At 44.3% G+C, this 19,737-nt stretch overlaps 1 protein-coding gene across 1 annotated transcript in view; it reads left to right on the top strand.

The window, feature by feature from the left end:
- sonb (SON DNA and RNA binding protein b) overlaps positions 1 to 19,245 on the top strand; it is a gene marked incomplete at its 5' end in the record, with an annotated part of 38,148 nt that extends 18,903 nt beyond the window's left edge. The window contains 13 exons of the mRNA XM_080720376.1: positions 125 to 324; positions 710 to 877; positions 1,565 to 1,740; positions 2,395 to 2,529; positions 3,413 to 3,499; positions 5,128 to 5,367; positions 5,488 to 5,598; positions 7,731 to 7,847; positions 14,243 to 14,390; positions 15,140 to 15,208; positions 15,373 to 15,488; positions 16,505 to 16,606; positions 16,973 to 19,245. Coding sequence (XP_080576502.1) covers positions 125 to 324; positions 710 to 877; positions 1,565 to 1,740; positions 2,395 to 2,529; positions 3,413 to 3,499; positions 5,128 to 5,367; positions 5,488 to 5,598; positions 7,731 to 7,847; positions 14,243 to 14,390; positions 15,140 to 15,208; positions 15,373 to 15,488; positions 16,505 to 16,606; positions 16,973 to 17,050 — 1,747 coding nt within the window. The 3' untranslated portion in view covers positions 17,051 to 19,245. The remainder of the gene's footprint in view (positions 1 to 124; positions 325 to 709; positions 878 to 1,564; positions 1,741 to 2,394; positions 2,530 to 3,412; positions 3,500 to 5,127; positions 5,368 to 5,487; positions 5,599 to 7,730; positions 7,848 to 14,242; positions 14,391 to 15,139; positions 15,209 to 15,372; positions 15,489 to 16,504; positions 16,607 to 16,972) is intronic.
- Between the last annotated feature and the right edge of the window lie 492 nt (positions 19,246 to 19,737).

The raw sequence follows: 19,737 nt of genomic DNA, 5'->3' as shown, positions 1-19,737 counted from the left end.
CGGATAGTGGATACGTGGCCAAATAATAAATATCAATTTGGGGGTCCTCCTTGACATGAAAAAGTTCGAGAAGCACAGATTTATTTGCTAGGTGTTGACAGAAAGAATCCTGTCCTCTCTTCAGGTCTCCGGCCCGGAGGTCGCGGAGGTCGCGCTCCCGCTCGGGGTCCCGGGGTCGGCGGAGGGCCGCCTACAGCCTCAGCCAGAGGGACCGCTGGAAGCGAGAGCCCAGCCACTCCCCCGTGCTCATCCTCCGCAAGAACAGGTCCCCCCCGCGCAAGAAACGCAGCAACAGCAAGAGCCCCTCGCGCATCACAGAACTGGGTGAGATGGATGGGACAAAAGTAGATTTTCTTTCTTGTAACATGTTTCTTTTAATTACTTATTATTGATTGTTCGCTTTGGTCTGGTTCAGCAATGAATCCCAAAGGAGCCAGAGCTGATTTAATTTGAATTGTCATTTAATATACTTTACGCATTAAATTAATTCATGTATTATAATCTGGCATGGTTTTCTAATTTGTATTCATTCAGTTTATACAAGAAGGATTTTAGGATTTTGAATGGAATAAGAAATGAGAGCTTTTAGTCTGCTGTCGCTTAGTGTCTTAGACATCTCTTGTGTTTTGAAGAAATCTAGCTTCACAGCAAAAACTTTTCTAAATGACATTCTGTCCCCTTTTTTTCCTGTGTGATGTCTTCCCCACAGACAAGGATCAGTTGCTGGAGATCGCCAAAGCCAATGCGGCTGCTATGTGTGCCAAGGCGGGCATGCCAATTCCTGATAACCTGAGACCCAGGATGCCACCTCAGCAGCTCATGCCGATGCCCTTGCCCGCCATGGCCATGAACGCTGCCCTGGCCAGCATGACTGCTGGTACGTCTCGTTTTATGGTCCCCTGGCTGGGTTTGTCAAGTTGTCAATCATACGGGTGTCATTTCGGGTTTAAAGGTTGACTGCTATTCGAGAGCTTGCAACGGCAGTCAGGAAAGATATTCAAATGATGCATAATGGTTGCCAAATACTGCTGTGAACGGAGTGTAACTGTGAAATTTGTGAACGTTGAGTGAATTTGTGAATGTAACTCTTTAGAGGTCGAACCCAAGCTGGGAAAGGCACTGGTCTAATCCTACAATAAATATAAAAAGCCAGACATGTCTAGAATGGCTTGCCACACAGTAAAAAAAAAAAAAAGAAAAAGAAAAGGAAGAAAGTAACACACAGAAAAACTAAGTTTGAATGAAAAAAGAATCACATCCAGTTATTATCTGTGTGGGCAGCCTGTCCTTTGTAGCCTACTTAAGAACGTTTCCACGATCATAGTGGGATGGTATTAGATGATTTATTTCCTCATTTGATACGATTAGACCTGAAGTCAGTCGCCTAAGAATGTTGTGACCAAATACCCCCCTGCACTACAGGAACACATGAGAATTTACATAAGGAATGTTGTTTGTAGGAAAATCCTCCATAATGAGAATGTGTACCATAACTTTCTCTTCAAAATGTCTGTTTCACACCTCCATCCATGTTTCTGCGTATGTCTCTCTCTATATTTCTCAGCTACAATGACGGCAGCCCTGTCCGGTATGGGTGCTCTGTCCTCGCTGCCCCCCCTTCCCTCCATCACCAACAAGCCCCCTCCCGGCCCTCCCCAGCAGAACCTGGCCGCCCTGGAGGAGGTGAAGAGGAAGGTAGCCAAGCAGGCCAACAGCATCAGCATCAAGGAGTTCACTGAAGTACGTTCACTGGTCAAATCACCAGACAAAAGGTCTCGTCTAGTGATTGACCTTTTTGGCACACTTTCCGAGTTCAATGAACACTTGGGATATTTACTGTGTTGGAACTGAACAAGGAAAACATGTTGTCTGAAAGCTTCTCAAGCACTCATCTTGTTGATCTGCTATTTTCACTAGTTTGGGTCATTTCTCTTTTGGGAATTTCTCTCTTTACAGGCAGGTCCATCATAAGTCACATTACACTTAATAACTCACAGTAGTTGTAGCTATTTAGCAGTTATGGTAATGTTTGTCTATAAATAAATCTTTTTGAAAAAAAAAACTTTTTGGAAAAAAAAAAAAAAAATTCTTCAAAAACTTCCGTTTATGACGTCACAAACGGCAGCAAATCTGGACAGCCTGTTTTGAGAACCTGTGGGATGCTTTTAACCTCCACCTTCCCAAAACCAGAGAAAGACACAACGGTCTGAAATGGGACTTTGTGAGAATAGAAGGTGCTAGTGGGACCCCAAAAAAAGGTTTTAAAATAGGAAAAGTGAATTTTCATGGTGTATCACCTTTAAGGAAAATTTGCAAATATTTTTAACTTGAGTGAGTGATTCAGCAAGATGATAACCAAAGTGTGTGTTCCTTTGCATGTGCCTGCACCTGCAGAAATGTAAGATGATTGTGGACAGTAAAGGCGAGCTGCCGGTGGCGAAGCCCCACGTTTCAGACGAGGAGGATGAAGGGAAGCCGTTTGGAGGTTCTGCCCTGAAGGAGACTAAAGCCATCAGCTTCAGCATCGGTGTAAGATTATAACAACCACACACACACACACACTGGGGAGTGTAGGGTGTTTGGATAGTTTTATGGCACAGCGCATAGCTAGGGCTGTCACAATTATTACATAATCGTCTAATCGCAATCATTTGACATAATCACGATTATTTTTCATAATCGTTTCCATGTTGAAAAATGTTCATATATATTCTTTTTAAGTAAAAAATTGTGGAAATAGCAGATCTACAAGCTCACAACGCGTCGCATCGCGACGCGTTGTGAGCTTGTAGATCGGCTATTTCCACTATTAATGTTCTTTTTAAAGTGTAAAGTTGTCAAATATGTCCTTAATTTCTTTGTATATTTAGGTTATTTGGCATATGTGCCGTGCCAAACAGAAATGTAATTGTCAACGACAAAAACACAATTAAATCGTTAATTGCAATTATTTGAGTGACAATTAATCGTCATGTAAAATGTCCTAATCGTGACAGCCCTACGCATAGCATGAGCCTTGCATACACACAAAACAGCAACTGTTTATTATATGTAACACCAACTGATATAAGTACTTGAATGCAGCAAACAAAGTCAACCATCTCATTTCAGACATGGCCTACAAGGTGAACAAAAGTGTCCAAACCAACTTAAACAGTCGTCTTTCAAAAATAAAAAGTCATCTGAAGTGATTTAATTTGTAAATTCAGTAGAATTCAAATGTGCTGCTTGTTACAGTCACATATAATATTTTAATACGTTATATCATGAGTTAGTTTAAATTTTTGGTTAATTTTCCTAAACATGCACAGTCAACCGTTTAAAAACGTCCCATATACATATGCACATATACAGTTGTTTTAATGTAACACATCAATTTAAGACTAGCACACCCTCTCCTCTTCTCTTTCAGAATATGTCTGTTCGTCCAGCTGTCCGCAGCGATGCAGGAATGGCTAAGGAGTTCCCTGTGTCGTCAGGCTCTCAGCATCGTAAGAAGGTACTGTTGTAAACTCCTAGGATCAATGGGACTAAAACTTGAAAGAAGAGGAGCGATCCGAGCACTCAAAAAAGTAAAGGAGGAGAAGGCAGGCGTAACATCAAGGTACTACAAAAAGGTTAAAAAGCCAAAATATTTTTGTAATGAATAAAGTATCTTGATTTTACGCCCGCCCTCTCCACCTTTACATTTTTGAGTGCTGGGATCGCTCATCAATGCGTGTCAAATAAGGTTTGCTTCGCATTGTGAGGCATCGTTAGCTATCTTTTTCACTGTAAATCTATTTTGGGAGACATTTGTAAAATGTATTCTTTTGTTGTTGAAAATGTTCACCTATAGTGACATTGCCAATAGTAACGTTAGGTTGAAAGTGTAAACCAATCAAAGCCCGACTGCATTTATTATTATTAGGTAAAACAGAGGTAAAAAATCAAACCCATGTTTGAAGTGTGTGTGTGTGTGTGTGTGTGTGTGTGTGTGTGTGTGTGTGTGTGTGTGTGTGTGTGTGTGTGTGTGTGTGTGTGTGTGTGTGTGTGTGTGTGTGTGTGTGTGTGTGTGTGTGTGTGTGTGTGTGTGTGTGTGTGTGTGTGTGTGTGTGTGTGTGTGTGTGTGTGTGAGAGAGAGAGTGTGAGCCATACTTGCTCACTCAGGCCACCACTGCTATTGCAGTTGATGCTCAGGGCAAGCTAGACTCAACAGCACCTCTCTGGTCACCCAGGGGTACTCGGGCTACATACACCAGAGGCTACATACCAGTCCCCCCAGGAATCCGCGGAGAAAAAGTCTTGATTCCGCGGAGAACAATCCTGATTCTGCGGAGAACATTTCTTGATTCCGTGGACTTTAAAAAACAACCTAAAATTACCAGTTATCAAGCTAAAAAATATACAGTTCTAACAATCAAGTAAAACCCTTCATGAAATAGCTACAATTAATTGTAATTAGTGGTTAGAATAATCGAAAAATCATTTTTGAGAATAACAATCTAATCTGATTAAATCTAAATCTATTATTATATCTAATTGCTAATGTTTTTAATAATTACTTTCTGTTGCAAAGACTATATTGTCATCCAAACCATGTTCATACATAGTAACCACATTTTAGAGGATAGCCTACCTACTACCTAGTATGGGTGTAATATTTATTTATTCTCTTCTGCATTAGCATTGTTATTGCCAGGACCATAGAGGCATAGAGGAACTATAGTTCAGGACACAGTTTCTGTCAGGAACGAATGTGGGACCGGACCCATCCAGCATCAGTGCTAGCAGGAGGGAAGCTAAGCTATTCCCCCAGGCTCTGTATGAGGTGGCCACTGGCCAGACCATGTACAAATCGTTTTATAATAGTAGTAATAACTACTCCCGCCGCTCTGCCGCCATTCGCGACTGTTATTCCGCGGCCGTCAGAAAAGTCCGCGAATGGCCGAGAAATCCGCGGGTGGTCGCGAGTTCCGCGATAAATTCTGTGATCGTGGAATCGCGGATTCCTGGGGGACTAACATACAGACAGACAGACAGACACACATACATACATACACGGATACACACACAGCCACGCTATGGAGACGTTGTGACCACCGCTCAAAAACACATAAGATAACGTGGTCTTTATTGATCTAACAGGAGGGCGACACGCCGAGCGTGTACGGCGATTGGGTTCCAGTGGAGAAGACAGACAAGACCAAAGCCTCTGCTGCTGCTGCTGCTGCTGCTGTTTCTGCTACATCTGCCGGCAGCAAGACCACACCAGCCGTCCCTGTGGCAACGCCAGCGCCATCGTCCGGGGAGGAGGCTTCGCCGGCGGTCACGGAGCCCACGTTTGTGGCGGCCACTGACAGCGTGTTTCCAGAGCCTCCACAACAGGTGAGATGCTGGAGGAGAGTGGTACCGGATATGCAGCTCGGCAAATGGATCCCAGTGCATGACGGAGGATGCTTTCACGATATTTCTACTCACCTGTACGTTGTTCTGGTCTCTCTCCAGCCAGTAGACATCTCACAGGCCGTCACAGAGCGGATCAAAGCCCAGCGCAAATTGGCCGAGAACCCCTACGATGTCAGTGCCATTTGCATGCTGAGCCGCGCACAAGAGCAGGTACTCTTTCATACACACGCACACCCACGCACACTCGCTCAGACACCGCAGATGTCTACTGTGTGATTTCTCCTCAAATGACCAATGCCATACATGTAACTTAGATTGCATTTTTAAATGTTTTATTTTTTCTTATTTCTTTACTGATAGGTGCGTGCCTTGGTCTATCTACATTTTTCTTTTTCTTAGATTATATGCATTTCATATGTTAATGTTGATTTATTGATGTATTAGCTTGCTTGTCAACTGTCAATCGCTCTGGATTAAGAGTGTCTACTAAATGCCTAAATTGTACATTTTACAACCTTTAACCCATTAAAGGGGAGTTTCGGTCAAAAACGACTTTCCTACCTTTGAAATGATGATCCAGGAAGGCTCTGGGCTGATCCAGGTGTTGTTTTACCCAAAGCAGCATTTTGTTCATTTTTCGATTTTCTCCCCTGCACCCCACGGCTCCAAAACGGCACCTTTTGGGTCTACCCGTAATCCGGTTATTATTCTCGCTCAAAATTCACTTTTCTCGCTCGGTCTCAGTCCCTCATACTGTAGTTAGCATATCCGAGCTACATCAGCTCCTGGTCGCCGCCATGTTTGTTTACAACAAGCTCAACTCTGAACTCCCAGCCCGGGAGAAAACACTGGGAAATCCCGTTTTGTATTGCGTGACTCCCCGACGCGCGACGAACAATAAAACACAAAAATGCTCTTAGCCAAAGAAAAAAGATGTAACTATGTCGACAAAGTCTGCAGAGTGATATGGTGTAGCCTCTTGTCTGCCTCAACAGGTAACAGGCTGTGGGGGGAGGGAGGTGGAGCTGTGAGAGCAGCAGCAGCAGCAGCAGCAGCAGCTCGTGAACGCGCGTTTCCCAACGGGTTAGGGATTTCCCAGTGTTTCTCTCCTGGGCTGGGAGTTCAGAGTTGAGCTTGTTGTAAACAAACATGGCGGCGACCAGGAGCTGATGTAGCTCGGATATGCTAACTACAGTATGAGGTACTGAGACCGAGCGAGAAAAGTGAATTTTGAGCGAGAATAATAACCGGATTACGGGTAGACCCAAAAGGTGCCGTTTTGGAGCCGTGGGGTGCAGGGGAGAAAATCGAAAAATGAACAAAATGCTGCTTTGGGTAAAACAACACCTGGATCAGCCCAGAGCCTTCCTGGATCATCATTTCAAAGGTAGGAAAGTCGTTTTTGACCGAAACTCCCCTTTAAGACCATGAGGCCGATTCTACAAATGTCTTCTAAATCCTTCTAGGGTTTTTGAAAAGCGTTTCATTAGTTTCATTTTACACTCTCGAGAGTTAAAGATCTATAACTCTTTTACTGCTTCGAACGTTATCGCTCGTCCCAATTCTGACAGCAGCGCGTCGCCAATACGAACGCTCGTTCTTTTACCTTGTTTGAGCACTGTAAGCTGATGAGGGGTCGCGGGGGTGTGTACAGTAAGAACATCTCCCGTAATGCTGCTCTCAAATTTCCACCACACGTAAACATCAATTTGGAGTCCCAAATCACTTCCTGGTAGCCATAAATTATAACTTCCAGGAGAGGGCGCTAATATTCGGACGTTATGTCTCTCCTGGAGTTATAAGGTAGAGTCATATGGCTCTACCTTTTTGTTGGTTTGTTTAGGCTTACTGTTGAGTGAGAAAGCAATTAAGTTAACTCATTTGCTGCCATTTAACAATACCTTCGTACTCTCATATGCCCCTGTCTCCATAGACTTCCATGTAATTCATAGTGCACGGATCATGCACACCCATGCCTAGATAATGCACCACGTGTGTCCACATTGCTCACAGCTTTCAAACAAAAAAAATCCGAATGGAAATCCGTTCAGGCATTCATGAGATTGCAGCCATTATGTTTTCCTAAAATGTAAACAAAGATGGCTGCCATGTTTGAAAGATGGGGTTGCAATGGGGGTTAAACGTGCAATTTCGCGATTGCTATCATGCCTACTACATTTTGAAAAAAAAAAAAAAATCAAAAACGGGAAATTTCCGGGTTCTACGGGCATGGCAGGGCGGTACAACTGGATTTTTTCGGGATTTTCGGGCATAGCAGCAAATGAGTTAATAATCTGAAAACCAATGGTTTATTCAATGAGTGTTTTGCCCCCCTTACCCAGGTGGATGCGTGGGCCCAGTCCAACACCATTCCAGGACTGTTCACCGGCTCCACTGGAGCGCAGGTCCTCAGCTCTGAGGAGCTGTCCAACAGTGGGCCCCAGGCATGGCTCAAAAAGGTAACGCACAGGACTCTCTCACACACACTCACTGCGTACATACTGTATATACACATCCATTTGTCAACTGTTTCTCTTTCTCTCACACACGAGGTACACAGCTAGATGGATTCACACACTTAGCAATTTCATTCATTCTTACACACCATATACATCACAAGCAAGTGTACAGGTACACACATGCACACTTCTTGTATATCGTCGTTGTCGGGTGAAAACCTTGTATGTCCAAAACTGTTCGTTTTGCATTTATCATTTAAAAAAAGATTTTAACTAGTGAAAACAGCTGATCTACAAGCACACAACGCCTCGCACCGGCGTTGTGTGCTTGTAGATCTGCTGTTTTCACTACTTTTGTGTGAAGGCCTTGTATGATGAAGCAGGGCTTTACTTTGCGAAAGAACGTACAAATTTGAAACTTGGAAATACGAGGTTTCCACCCGACAACGACGATACACAGTATAAGGATTACCAGCACTCCCGGAAATGTCCTTTGGGGCACTTTTTATTTAGTTGGCATGGGCTGCATACAGAAGAATATATGCGTTTTGTCTCGAATCCTTTTTCAATTTCACACAGTATAGACTGTATAAAGCTGAAGAAAGCTTTGTGCCGAAACCGCACAGTACATTGTTTTGTATGCGGCCGGATTCCAACTAAATAACATTTGCCCGAAATACCTTTCTGTTGTTGAGTGCTGGTAATCCTTCTGACAGTTATAGGTCTTTGCTTACTGCGCACCCAGTAACTATTATTACTAGAAGAAACTTGAGCAGTGCTTGCATCCTCTTACCACATAATATACAGTACAGTCTAGCCGTGCAGAGACGGATGCATCCAGCCACATGTATCTACATGTATCCACATCTAGCCACATGTATCCACATGCATTCCCATCCACATACTGCTTTTCAACTTCATATCCCAGCTGTCCGCCGCACGCTGCAGGCGCCTGCATTGCTCACGCCCAGTTCGTCTTGCACCCAGAGCCGCAAGATAAAACCAGTTGTCACCACAGATACGGTCAGCAGGCCCACTCCCCAAACCAAACCCGAACGCCGCATGAAGTCTCTAGATATACTCTTTCCCTTTTCAGACAAATAATTTGTCCAGGTGAATTTGTCAAATTGATTGTTATCGATGACTCTATACTAATGGGGTGGGTGAATTTCAAGGGAGGACGCAGGGTTTGGTTTGTTGAGTAGCTTCCAGAATGTGTTGCTCTGGTAGAGAAACACCCGACTGATTCCGGGGGGCACCTAAAGAGCAGTTTTGTTATAAGTAGGTTCAGGTTGCCGTGTCACAAAAGAAAACCAGCCTATCAGTTTATGTATTTGGACAGAAGATGCCATTCCAGTACTAGTGTCACTAGGCAAAAATACATATTCTATCGGACCCTCAGACCTATCCTTGAGGTGAAACTCTGTCACAGTGCGGCTCTGGGTTGCTCCTCGTAAAATAAAAGGCGTTGACCAATGCAGATGTCTCACTGTGTTCTCGCCAAAGCAGGTACGGCTGCTGCAGTGCGGGCTGACCGCCACTGGGCGGGGGCCGCTCTATTGCCACTTCTCTCTGGAGCCCCTCTCCTCGGAAAAGGGGGTCGGGGAGGGGGAGACTCGGAGAGAGATAAAACTGAGAGAGTGAGGCAGGGAAGGAAGGAAGGAACGAGGCGGAGAGATGACAGAGTAAGTCTTGATCCAGACGCAGATCCGCTCCTCATCCCCGCAACATCCCTTGTCTCTAGCGAACGGGACGTGAAGCCAGAGTCGATGCCTGCCGAGTGCAGCGACCCTGGCCAGATTCCTCTCCCCCCCAGAGGAGCAAGGGACAGAGGCCTCTATATTCTGGGGCCGTGGGTTCTGTTCCACTGTCTTCCCCCTGCTTGTCCTCTGAGAAGTCCTCTAACACTGATTAGCTCCAATTAGCTCTGTTCTCTTGGCTGTCCCTACCGCTCGAAAACCTCCACGTCGTGAGATTATACCCAGAGAACCTGCCCAACAACCGACATTTGAATCCTGTTGTACGCGCATGTTTGGGGACTATATCTGATGACAGGCCAGTAGGAGGATGAAGGAGGGTTGGACAGGGGCGCTGCAGGCAGCAAGCATCAAAGAGAATTGTGAGTTAAAGGGAATCCCAGCACTGTAGCCTGTCACTACCTCCCTTAAGTGTGAGTGAGTGCATGTGTGTGCGTGTGTGCGTGCGTGCGTGCGTGCGGCATACCAGAATAAGGACAGGTGAATGCCAAAGTCTGCCATGTGTCAATAGCATCTAAGACACCTTCTCATATTGCGTTGTGGCAGTATTAATGGCGTGTGTGTGTGTGTGTGTGTGTGTGTGTGTGTGTGTGTGTGTGTGAAGGTGTAAATTGGGATACACGCTGCACATGAGGCACTGCTTTACTCACACCTGGTCTCTTGTCGGTTAGTAAGAAAGAGCTTCTCGTGTTGGCTAAGATACGAGTAGCTACAGTGGCCTTGCTAAATCCTCCCAAGCTGATTCAGAGAAGTGAATAAAACATGAATATAATTAATGACAGAAACCCCTGACTGCTTACTTACTGTTAAGGTTCATTTATACTCTTGTCACACAACTTTGTCACTTAAAAAAGGTGACATATTTACAGTTGGAAAAAAATCGTTTTTATATATCACAGGGTGTTTCCCCCTAGCCTATAAGGACTTGAGATAAATGTAGCAAAATATGCATGACAGGAAGGTAGGCATAGTTCGATATGGCTTATGCCTCTTTCACACTACAGATATATAGTTTTGCTTGGTAATTCAATGTAATCTCAATGGAAACCAGCTTTAAAGGCTGGATTCCAAGGACAGCCGACACGCCCAGCCTTTAAAGCTGGTTTCCATTGAGATTACATTGAATTACCAAGCAAAACGTTCAACTATATATCTGTAGTGTGAATGAGGCATTAGTTTGTTCTGCTAATAGTTGCTACTAAAAGTCTCTCCGCTCATGTTACCAAAACCTTACCTCACACATCGGTCACTGAGTTCATTCTGCCTGTACATTTAAGCTCCCATATGCAGCATAGGACAAACTTAACACCGCTTTGATTTAAACATCGTTTAGAGATAAGATGGAGTTGGGTATGCAAGTCACACACACCAAAAACAAAACACAACTAAATCCACCTATCCACTTTTGTTAACAGACACAATTTTACACACACATTATTTATGAGAACAGTTGTGTTTCTAGGTGTCATCCAGGTTCCCAGTCAAAGGAAACTAAGGCTAAGGCTCTGTCGCGCCAACATACTGTAGATTAGATTAATCCGGGATTATACTTAATCGAGAGTTTTAAACAGGTTTATAATTAATCCGATCTTAATTTTAATGGCGGTACACTGGATAAAACTAGAATGTTAGTTCTCTCACACATTGTCCCAAGTTACAAATCATTTATGTATTTGCTTTTTCATTCATGCAGCCTCAACTGTACAAGTGACCGCTTGACCAACACTCGTATTCCCTCAACAGTCACACTCTGTGGGAAACACTGCACGTGAGGTTTCACTCAAATAACATTCAGAACAATAATGAGATGCAAAAATGTATGGTTTATGTCAGTGCCAGTTTTGTTCTTGAAATAAGCAGCTAATGTGGCAGGCAGCCATGTGAATGCTTGTAATTGTGACGTTACATAGCAGCATGACGGACACCACTCACTGTTTCTCTGCCATCTCTTTCACATGACATTCGGCTGAGCTTCTTCGAGGAAGGCTGCTGTCGTGTATCAACGGCTCGCTCATAGCTATTCTGAGATCCCTCCTCGCCCCTAGGAGCAGAAATAAGAACCAAGACAACCTTCAACATGGTTACTTCCTGGCTTGAACGTCCGGTTCAGGCCAGGAAATATCAAGTAGGACACAGTTGAGATGTATCCATACTAGTGTCACTTGGTTCATGTGCTGTAGCCCCTATGCCATGGCGACCTGCCCAAAACAAACCAATGTCACCCGACCGCGTATCTGGGCAGAGCGGGCATCGTCTGCACGTCAATGCACCTTTAACGTGGCAGCTTTAACGTGGCAGCTGTCGCTAACATGAGACATGCCAGCCACGGACATGGATAAACATGACAGCACCTGACTCACACTCTCGCTACCCGGATTCAATTACCGCAGCAACTACACTAACAGAAACAAGTGTGTGTGTGACTGTGTTATGTTGCCATGTTTCCATACCAAACAGATTAAGCATATATGAAAATGATTCCAAGGTCTGAGCATGTATGCCCGTGTGTGTGTGCATGTGAGGGGAGGTGTGACAGCACTGGGATCCTGGCTAACAAAGGCTGTCCCTGGATCTAGGCCTGTGACTCGGGTATGGAGCGGCGGGGATGATGGCGGTGTAGCTCTGGTCTGATGGGGTTTTGGACTGGTTTTCCCAAAGTGTCACATATCCTTTTGTTTCCCCTCCATAAATCGTGTCTTCACTTCAGGGGGAAGGATTTACGATATGGACCCTTTTCACAGCAGCCATTTTTGACAGGTCAACACAGCTGAAGTTAATAGCATTCATTTGGAGTGTTTAATTTATTACTGTGTGCCAGCATGAAGCTATCCACGCTGGCACACAGTAACGCCCAAATAAAATACGCCCACAATTAATGTTATCACCTTTAGTTTTGTTTATCCATTAAGATGGCTGCTGTGACATGGATCTAGTGATTTGTGACCACCGGTCCTCTTTTCAATAAAGTAAATAATGTCACTTTTCCATTGTGTAGAACCGACTCAACTCTGCTGTCTACTCGCCTTTCACGGTTTTCCGTTTGGCGAAAGTACCTGGTTCTTTTTTTGGTATCAGCTCCACTCCGTCGAGGTTCCATGCGAGCTAAAGGCTATACCAAAATGTGACGTGAAAATACTTTGGACTACTGATTGACCAGGGCGAATCGTCACTAGAACAATTTTGGGTAATTGCGTTTCAACAGACTCTCCCTATAACTGCATGTCAGTAAGCTCCCGAATGATGTTAACTTTAACTTTTAAACTAGATTGTGAAATGAATGGCCATTTTTTCCCCCCCTTTTTTATTGTACAAGTGAAATAGAGATACTTTCCAGACAGAATTAGCCTTAGCTTAGAACAGGGGTTTTCAAAGTGGGTGACGGGGCACCCTGGGGTGCCACGACGGCAGTCCAGGGGTGCCGCGAGATCATTTGATAATATTCGAAATTCATTTGGACATTTAAAATTTGGACATTAATCTCTAAAATATGCTATAAATATAAGGTGCTGGGAGTGAAAATGAGGAATATAATAATGTAGGGGTGCCTCGGATGAAAAAGATATTTATAGGGGTGCCCTGAGCCAAAAAAGTTTGGGAACCCCTGGCTTAGAATTCACTTTAGCATTGCTTAACACTTTACTAAGCAGCGGTTGGATGTCTCTATGATGACCAGCTACATCGAGGGGTCCCATATACAGTGGAAAATAAAACTAGTCAAGTTGAGTCCAGTTCTACGCAGTGGAAAATAAATAAATGAGTGAGATGAGAGAACAGTCCTTGGAGAGACAGGTCTAGGAGTGTGGCTTTATTTGTAACCTAATCTAGCCTGGCCTGGTTTTTTAGGCCGGCACGTTTAGGTTTTTGTGCCTGGGTCTGGTCTGGCCTGATCCGGCCCGGTCCGGTCCCGCTCGGCCCGGTCTGGGCCTGTGCAGTCTACACAGGGCGGGGGAGGGGGGGTGGAAGTTGGCGGTGGTCATCATGCGCGGTGACCCCGTGAACTTTCACCTCTCTGTATGTTAGACTGTTTCAGGGTCGCTGACACCGGCCCCCTCTCTGTTGCCGGGGGCGATGAAGGGGGCGGAGAGGAGGGGCTAGGTACGTACCAACAACACGCCAACTTCACCTACTGCCAATGTATGTGTGTGTGGGTGTGTGTGCGTGTGTGTGTGTCCGTACGTGTGTCAATCACAGAGAGAGAACAGATGGAATGGAATATGGTGATTTTACAGCAAAAACATTTATTAACTTAACACATGTCACGTGTGTGTGTGTGTGTGTGTGTGTGTGTGTGTGTGCGTGCGCGTGTGTGCAAGTGTGTGTGGGTGTATGTGTGGAGGTGGGGGTGCGTACAGGCATGATTGAGAGTGCATGTACGTGTGTGTGTGTGCTTTTGTGCCTGTGTCATTTTAACATAACTTCATGTATTTGACAGGCAGGCATGTTTCCTTAGATGAACGCTTATATTCTCCTTTGTGCTCTCTCTCCCCTTCTCTCTCTCTCTCTCATCACCTCACTGTGCCACACTACCTCTCTTTACCCCTCTGTCTGTCTTGCTTTCTTTTTCGTTCTGTCCTTCCTCTGTCTCTCTCTCTCTCTCTCTCTCTGTGTGTGTGTATGTGTGCGTGCGTGTGCGTCCAGGACCAGTTTCTGCGAGCAGCTCCGGTGTCGGGAGGCGTGGGGGAGTTCCTGATGAGGAAGATGGGTTGGCGGACGGGAGAAGGCCTGGGGAGGAACCGCGAGGGCACCGTGGAGCCGATCATCATCGACTTCAAGATCGACCGCAAAGGTCAGGGGTGTGGGATTAGAGTTGGGCGATAAGACACAATATTCTTAACGTCATCGTCGGCCCAACGTTCGCCGATTGGCGATATATATTTGGCTACAAAAGCAACAATGTGAGCACACCTCCCCAGTCCTCCCCAGCTCGAGTTATTCTTCGCCGTACAGCGGGTCACGTGCAGATCTACAAGCTTGTAGATCTGCTGCCATTTTCGTCGCGTGCAGTGTTGGGTTACTATTAAAACGGGGCTGCACGTGCAAGTCCGGGGATGCTTTGAACAAACCGACCCCCCAAATTCTTTATTTTGGGGGTTCCACAGATGATTAATTAAAAAAATGTGTCAAAATAATATTTGGCTGGCTAACGAAGGAGTTAAACATTCGCCCTCCTGGCCCTCAAACTGTGGAATAAATTCCCTGTCGCACTTAGAACAACAGACTCACTCCTAGCTTCCACCGTGGCCTCACCTATTCAGACTCCACCTAGGCCCATAGCACTCACCGTAGCACTCATCTTCCCCCAATGACCATACATGAAAGCTAGATAGCGTTTTTATTTTTAGGTTTTTAAGCTTATATACGTTTTTATTGATTAGGTGCTCTGTCTACCTACGTTATTTTTCTCTAGATTGATATTTCTATGTATTTGATGTATTAGCTTGCTTGTTCTTTTGATGTATTACCTTACTTATTGTAAGTCGCTCTGGATTAATAGCGTCTGCTAAATGCCTAAATTGTAAATTGTGCTTCTTATAGGCCTGGTTGCTTTAGGAGAGAAACCTCTGAAGCAAACAGGAGGACTGGTGGTCACCAAGGATCTGATGGGTGAGATAGAAACACACACACATTCCTGAAGAAAGAAAAAACACTGAGACTGCAAATGACATTCTCACTACGTTTGACAAAAGTGTCACCACCCCCCACCCCAGCTCCGCCTAAATGTGTGTGTGTGTGTGTGTGTATGTGTGTCCATCTGTCTTTCCATCCAGGGAAGCACCCGGTGTCTGCTCTGATTGAGCTGTGCAACAAGAAGAGGATCATGCAGCCTGACTTTGTTATGGTTCATCACAGTGGCCCTGACCACCGCAAGAACTTCCTCTTCAAGGTGGGCGTGTGTGTGTGTGTGTGTGTGTGTGTGTGTGTGTGCGCGCGTGCGTGCGCTCTCTTTATGTCCATTTGAATCCATTAAGACCTGTGGCCCATTCTACAAATGCCACCTAAATCAGTAGTTCTCACACAAAAATAGCAGATGTACAAGCTGCTAAGCGCTCTGAGCTTGTAGATCTGCTGTTTTTGAACAGCCAACGCCAAAATCTAAAATGACCCAGATGCTCTAAATGTGCGTACATCTCCAGTTTGTGAGAACTACATCCACCAAGCAACCTAAAAGGCTGATTTACACCTCTTGTCATACAGTGGTGTTGGGTGCCCAAAAATAGCCCAAAGCCTGTGCAAACTCTGCGGATGTGACGCATTGTGAGCTTATAGAACTGCTATTTCTGGTGTGTGGCAGCGTCGTGTGACAGCATAAATGAGACATGACTTACAGTACCAATGCATGTTTCTTCTTCTGGGGTCATAGCCATGCTGGCTTGGGGAGCGCTTTGCTGTTTCTATGTGTTATCTTTTCTACACCCAAACCTAACCCTTACCCTTACCCTAAACTCCGTGGGGTGAGTCGCTAACCCTCCCGACGCTCCTTTCGTTCGAAAGAGAGAGATTTCCCTGCTGGCTTGTGGTGGACATTTTTGTAAAAATTACATTTTTGCCACGGATATAGAAAACGAGTGGACACTAATACAAATGTTTGTACACTCTCAGAGTTAAGGGGGTCCTTGCAAAATAAAACATTTGAGAACTAGTACTAGTGAACTCGGACATATTCAGAAGAAAACCCGGAGGCTTGACATTCAGTAATTGGGTCTAATGATCAAAATAAGAACATATAATGGTGTGTGAAAACAAAATATAGTATTTGCCAAGACAAGGACAAGTCTTTCACATTTGTCCTTGTACGCACATATAGATGACCCCTGTCATTCTCCTTTATTCTGGCCCCCCTGTCGTTTCTGTTTCTCTCTGTCTTTTTCTAATAATGTCCCTGTGTGGTGTACCCTATAGGTGACGGTAAACGGCGTGGACCACCAGCCCCAGTCAGCCAGTCCCAATAAGAAACACGCCAAGGCCATGGCTGCTACGGTGGCCCTGCAGGCCATGGGAGAGGTAACTAGTACTAGTCTGTTAACTACAAAGCCAGAGTGCAGTAACTACGTTCAAGAATTTCACCAAAAAATGGGTTTAAAAGTGTTACAGCTGATCAGCCAAATGAGATAAAGGCATAAAAGTGATATTACACTAATTGTATATCTGTTATTGAGCTACTTGCTCATCTCCCAATATAATGAAGGCTAATTTGACCTTTGGGCGACACAAATAAGTCGGTGTGTCCGAAAACGTAGTTACTGCACTCTGCCTTTGTAGGGCTGTCACAATTATTACATAATTGTCTAATCTCAATTATTTTGTCATAATTTCCATAATCGTTTCCATGTTGAAAAATGTTCCTATATTTTCAATGTCTTTCCCCAGGTCCCTGCAGACGGACCAGGCCTCTACACAGGACCTGTCTTTACGGCTGCTTCCACCGGACCCCTGTTCTCTACATAGACATATACTACACGCGCACACACACACACACACACACACACACACACACACACACACACACACACACACACACACCAGGGGTCATCAACATGTCCGTATACGGACAAATGTGTCCGTGTCAAATTCTAGATTTTCTTTTATACACACTATTATAACGTTGTTGTCGGGTGAAAACCTTGGCTTGTATGTGTATAATGACAGACACGGGACACAGTGAAGTAACGTGCAACTCTCAGTCTTTCAGGAAGTAACCCCTGCCTCAAAGCATCCTGGGAGATGTAGGCAATGCACTACTTTCACTTTCAATTTCACTACTTTTGTGCGAAGGCCTTGTATGATGAAGCAGGGCTTTACTTGCGAAAGAACCTACAAATTTGAAACTTGGAGATACGAGGTTTCCACCCGACAACGACGATAATCGTCTTATTTTCATCATAAGACCCAATTGTTACGGTACTGAAATGTCAGTCTTAAGGTTTTCTTCGGAACGTGTACAGTATGACACTTACAGTATTTACTATGACACACTAGTCCACTAGTCAATGCCAGTGGTTCTCAAATGTTTTATTTGCAAGGACCCCCATAACACTGAGTGACTATTTGTACACTCTGCGTTACCTGTTATGGTCATTCGTGGCTGTCTTTTCTAGTAATATTATTGTCTTCTCATTTTCTCTGTGGCAAAATAATAGGTTTGACAAAAATGTCCAAAAGTGGCGATGACCTTTGAGACACACACACACACACACACACACACACACACACACACACACACACAGGGCTGTCACAATTATTACATAATCGTCTAATCTGTCATATAATCTGTCATAATTTGTCATAATCACAATTATTTTGTCATAATCGTTTAGATGTTGAAAAATGTTCATATTTTCAAACATTTCGCATCGCGACGAGTTGTGAGCTTGTAGATCGGCCATTTCCACTATCAATGTTCTTTTTCTAAGTATAAAGTTGTCAAATGTGTCAGTCATTTCTTTGTATATTTAGGTTATGTGTCGTCTATCTGCCATGAGCAACTTCAAAGCCTACAAGCCAAACAGGAACGTAATGGTCGACGACAGAAACACAATTAAAATCGTTGATCGCAATTATTTGAGGGACAATTAATCGTCATGTAAAATGTCATAATTGTGACAGCCCTACACACACACACACACACACACACACACACACACACACACACACACACACACACACACACACAAACACACATTCTGCAACACACTCAGAGACTCTGTGAAAGTTCACTTTAAGGGACATGTCAGTCGGCTGACATGAACCACGTACTGAAGGAAACCACGTCTTTCCAGTGGCCTACGTTTGTATTTGTACTTCTTGTCGAACATGTTTGGTGACATGCGGGCGTCCCATTTCAGATTAGCAGCGTCCTCATTGCTGCGCTGAGGCTGTAAGTAGACAACATTTTATTTATCTTGTTTTTTGTTGGTGGTTTTATTTAGTGTCAAGCGCCAACAGCGCTAACATTTGTTGACTAAAAATTGTGACGAAAAGCTTTTCATCGACTACCCTTTTTTTTTACTGACAATAACTAAATAAAAACTAAGCTATGATGACTATAACTAGAATTTATTGTCAATTTCATCAAAAACATTTAGACTAGACTAAAAATGTTTGGGAGGACTAGTGGACAAGAGCTCCAGTAGAACTAAGACGAGTCATTTTATGCTTCCAAAATAGTTTTTAGATCAGCTATTTTCGGCACATACCCATGTATGAATTTGGCATTATGACGCCATCAAGGCCTGCCTTCGAGTCGACCAAAAGGTGACTAAAACTAAATGTAACTGTATTCAAAAGACTACGGCTAAAACTCAAATCAAACTTGGCTCTCAATATTAACACTGGCGCCAACTAAATCCACTTATAAAACAGGGGCGTAGTAAGGATTGATAGGTTAGTGTAAAAAGGTATACTATTCAGATGTAACTTAACCACTTAGATGCTACTGTATATACTTCGTTGACCGGAGTCCGCCAGCAGTTTGTACTACGTCCACTCTTTGTTTTCCTTCTACACCAATTCTCTTTGCCAAAAAAAGGACCCCTCCAACACACACACACACACACACACAAAATACATTTCTGTGGAAGTGGACGTGTACCCAGAGGCATCACACCAAATTCTGGGCCCCTGGGTACAAGGATTCACTGCGGGCCCCCCATGAATGTTAACTATTGAAAAATAGCAGATATACAAGCTCACAGCGCGGCACCGAGTGCCGCGCTGCGAGCTTGTAGATCTGCTATTTTCTTTTTTTAATCGTGAAAATGTGTGCAAGAAACCTATGTTTCTATGTCAGTGGTGCTCAAACTTTTTCATGTTAAGGACCCCCAAGATGATATGTATTTGGCCACGGACCCCCATCTCAAAATATTTAGTTCCAAGGACCCCCCAGGTGCAAAATTTGAGTTACAATTGTCCGCTTAAAAAATACATATATTCAAAGATTTGAACACATTTTCACGACTTTTCAAAAATAGCAGATCTACAAGCTCGCAGCGCGGCACTCGGTGCCGCGCTGTGAGCTTGTATATCTGCTATTTTTCAGTAGCAAAAGTTACTAGGGCCCCTCCACCTTGGGCCCTAGTAACTCAGTCCCACTTTCCTCCCCCTTGTGACGCCCCTGCGTGTACCTGACAGAATGT

This window comes from Nannobrachium achirus (assembly GCF_963921795.1).
Source record: "Nannobrachium achirus genome assembly, chromosome: 24".
Classification (NCBI taxonomy): domain Eukaryota; kingdom Metazoa; phylum Chordata; class Actinopteri; order Myctophiformes; family Myctophidae; genus Nannobrachium; species Nannobrachium achirus.
The sequence above is the reverse complement of the archived record's forward strand: the minus strand, read 5'-3'. Positions and strand labels throughout refer to the sequence as shown.